The sequence below is a fragment of the Neltuma alba genome, unplaced genomic scaffold, assembly GCF_004799145.2.
Source record: "Neltuma alba isolate B1F8T4 unplaced genomic scaffold, ASM479914v2 tig00013207_pilon, whole genome shotgun sequence".
Lineage (NCBI taxonomy): Eukaryota > Viridiplantae > Streptophyta > Magnoliopsida > Fabales > Fabaceae > Neltuma > Neltuma alba.
In genome coordinates this window covers 180,039-182,940 of record NW_021637512.1, presented here as the reverse complement: position 1 = coordinate 182,940, position 2,902 = coordinate 180,039, and the positions used below count along the sequence as shown (strand labels likewise).

General features: G+C 37.0%; 1 protein-coding gene across 2 annotated transcripts; it reads left to right on the top strand.

Annotated features, from left to right (window-relative positions):
- Positions 1-826: 826 nt before the first annotated feature.
- Positions 827-2,546, top strand: LOC114735410 (uncharacterized). 2 transcript variants are annotated; one of them, XM_028923096.1, is made up of 2 exons: positions 827-874; positions 1,430-2,546. In XM_028923096.1, the coding sequence occupies exon 2, from the start codon at positions 1,922-1,924 to the stop codon at positions 2,423-2,425; it is 504 nt and encodes a 167-aa protein (XP_028778929.1). In that variant the 5' UTR covers positions 827-874; positions 1,430-1,921; the 3' UTR covers positions 2,426-2,546. The 2 variants fall into 2 exon arrangements, with proteins under 2 accessions (XP_028778929.1, XP_028778931.1); XM_028923098.1 differs by having other exon boundaries at positions 843-874; positions 1,444-2,546.
- Positions 2,547-2,902: the final 356 nt, after the last annotated feature.

Sequence of the window (2,902 nt, the reverse complement as noted above, 5' to 3'; positions counted from 1 at the left end):
ATAATTCATATAATATTTTTACGATGATTTAATATAATTTTTATTTCCTCAAGTTTACACAAATTTTGATTTTGGTTTTTAAAGTTTTGAACAATGAGCTTTAATTTGGTCTTTTAAGAGATAATATCATCATGTTTTTATTAAATTATATAGATGAATGTTTTAGATAAAAAAAACTTAAATAACCAAAACTTATAATTTAAAACTTAGAAAATTAAAACTAAAATAAAATTAAATTTGATATGTTAAAAATTATATTAACTCTTTTTATAATGTACTAATGATGAAAATTTTATCTCCAATTTTAATTATAGATTATAAATAAGATTTTATAGGTAGAATAAAAATTAGTAAAATTTAGTAATCTCATAGCTTGTCATAAAGGCTAAAACTTCTGAATGAAAACTTTCGCATCAAATTTACACTTCAACTCTTTTTTTTTTAATGATTATTTGATATGAATTACCAAGCCTCTGGCCCGTTGGATCCTGTTCCTAAAACGCCATGTCGTTTGCTTATGGACTCCAAATTAAACGGCTAACATTGGAAGTAGGAATTGAAAATAGCCTCACTTCTTGAAATTGCACAGGAGAAGCCCGCCTCTACAAATCCGACGATAAATTCAAAAATCCTCGACGGAGCGAAGTCGCAGGGAGGGAGAGAGATGCCACTGAATGAAGTGAACGTGAAGTCGGAGAGGAAGCCGCTCAGGAATGTAACAAACAACTATGGTCGGCGATCCTTCAAATCTGCGAACGTGAAGACGGTATCTCAGAAGCAAAAGGAAGAGACTGCTAAAGAAGAGAAAGAAGATGACGAAGTGCTCGATCGCATTCTTCTTGTTCAGTCCGATATTTCCTCTATTCTTCATCAGGTGTCTGTTCAATCCAATTGTAGTTTTTTAGTTGGTTCTCTAGATCTACAAGCGGTCAGAAATAAATTTGCGTCGTTTTTGAAGCAACCAAGTCATTAGGACTTATGGTGGCTTTGTTTACTGCAGTTCTAGGGCAACGTAATATTACTTAGTTGACCGAGTTTGACGGATATGAAGTTTTCATGTTGAGAAGGGAACATAGGCATGTTTCTAGTTGGAATTTTCGGTTATAGAGAAATATTTTTTTAATTTTGGATTTCATTTTCTTCCTAGCCGACTACTTTTATTACACTCCTATTACAACAGCCACTTGGATAGATTATAAATTGAAATCAACTAACTAGCTTGCTTTTTTTGGGTGACGCTAGCTAGCTTGCTTTGTTATCCAAAATTTTCTATTTGTCCAAGCAGATGGATCTTCCTAGATTCGTTTGTTGAATACGTGGTGTCAAGGCTTTAAACTATGCGCTAAGAATTTTGCCTTTTATTTTATTTCAATGAGAATTTCAATGAGAATTTTCACTAGTTATTGATAGGTGTTGTTTCTGATTACAGCCATGGGAGGCCAGGTTCCAGATGGCACTATCTACGACCTTAGAAGAGTCTGAAAGCCAGCCTCAACAGGTCTTGGCTAAAAATCCAGTATCTAACGAGGTTAGAGATAAAAGTAAAGTCAGTGACAGTACTGAGGAGACCAATTTGGACTTTCTGGTTTCTCCATCTCCTCTCGTGTCCTGGCGGGCTAACTGTACCATTGAGAGAGGTAGACAAATGTTTATGCTCACACCACTTCCTATATCAAAAGCATTATCATGCAAACGTTAGGAGCCATCTAAATCAGAGTTCAATAGGTTATCTTCCTCTACTTATGCTTTTGGGACATCAGATATTTTTGCCTTATCTGGAGATATACCTGATTGCTCGTTTGATGCTGCTGTGGCGAAGCCAACTCCACTCAAACCTTCTGCTCCTGTTGCTATTCAAGGGGCGAATGCTCAAGAAAATGGATTTATTTTTTCCCCGCTTTTTCCTATAAGAGAAAGCTCCATGCTTGTTATGACACCGTGCTTAAAGATGTCACCCCCTAAATCTTGTGTTTTGCTTGAACCCATATCTGAAATCTGTCATCCAGGCAAAGGCAATGACAAGGTACGCAAATCCACTCCGTTTCCTCTTGGGATTCATTACAGCGATTCAGAAACTTCTGATTCTTCTGGTGGTGAAGCTTCAAAAGGTCTGGCATTGAAGTATCTGGAGCTATTAGGGATACAACATATTTCTAAATCTGCAGCTGGAAAGAAAACGACAGAAGCATCCCCAGACTGGTTTATGTCGCCTCCTAAAACTTGTGTTTTGCTGGAGCCTCCTGATGAGAATTCGTTTGGTTTGGAAAAGGCTGATAAAGGTTTACAGATGACAGATGCTGTTATTACTAATAAAGAAACCAACAAATTGAAAGACAATGTATTTGAAGACCATGGTCAAACCAAAAAATCTTGTAACAAAGTACCTGATCTTCCACTGTTCATACCTTCTGACTTTCTGGGTTGACATGATTTTGGCTTCTTTATTTATTTATTTGTGTACAACACATTGGTGGCAACTTATCCTCTATGGAGAGCACTCTGTGGCTTGAGCCTGAAAGCTCGTTTCGAACTGGGAAATGCCCTGGTGAGAATACACTGAAGTAAGAATTGTGGACAAAATTTGAAGCAGCATCTACCAAGGGGCTTCTAAGTAAAACCCCCACAGTCAGCAATATTACTCAAAAAGGATTTCTGGATCTCCTGGAAGAAGCTTCTTGTAAAGATTAAGCACGCTACAAAAATCAATATCTCAGCAAGCAAATAGATTTTTCTCTCATTTGGAATTTGAAAATGAAAATTTTGGCTGTACAAGCTCATGTTGTAGGGTTTGGAGCAAGGAGGCCTGCTGGCCTTGTGCATTGTGTCTTAATCCTCCACCTAGAAAGATAATTTTGCCAGGGGGATGCAGGACACTTGATGTAAGCTGTGTTCTTGTGCTGAT

Bases quoted from the DNA above. Each gene is read 5' to 3' on its own strand.
- LOC114735410 (XM_028923096.1), top strand. From the start codon at position 1,922: ATGCTTGTTATGACACCGTGCTTAAAGATGTCACCCCCTAAATCTTGT.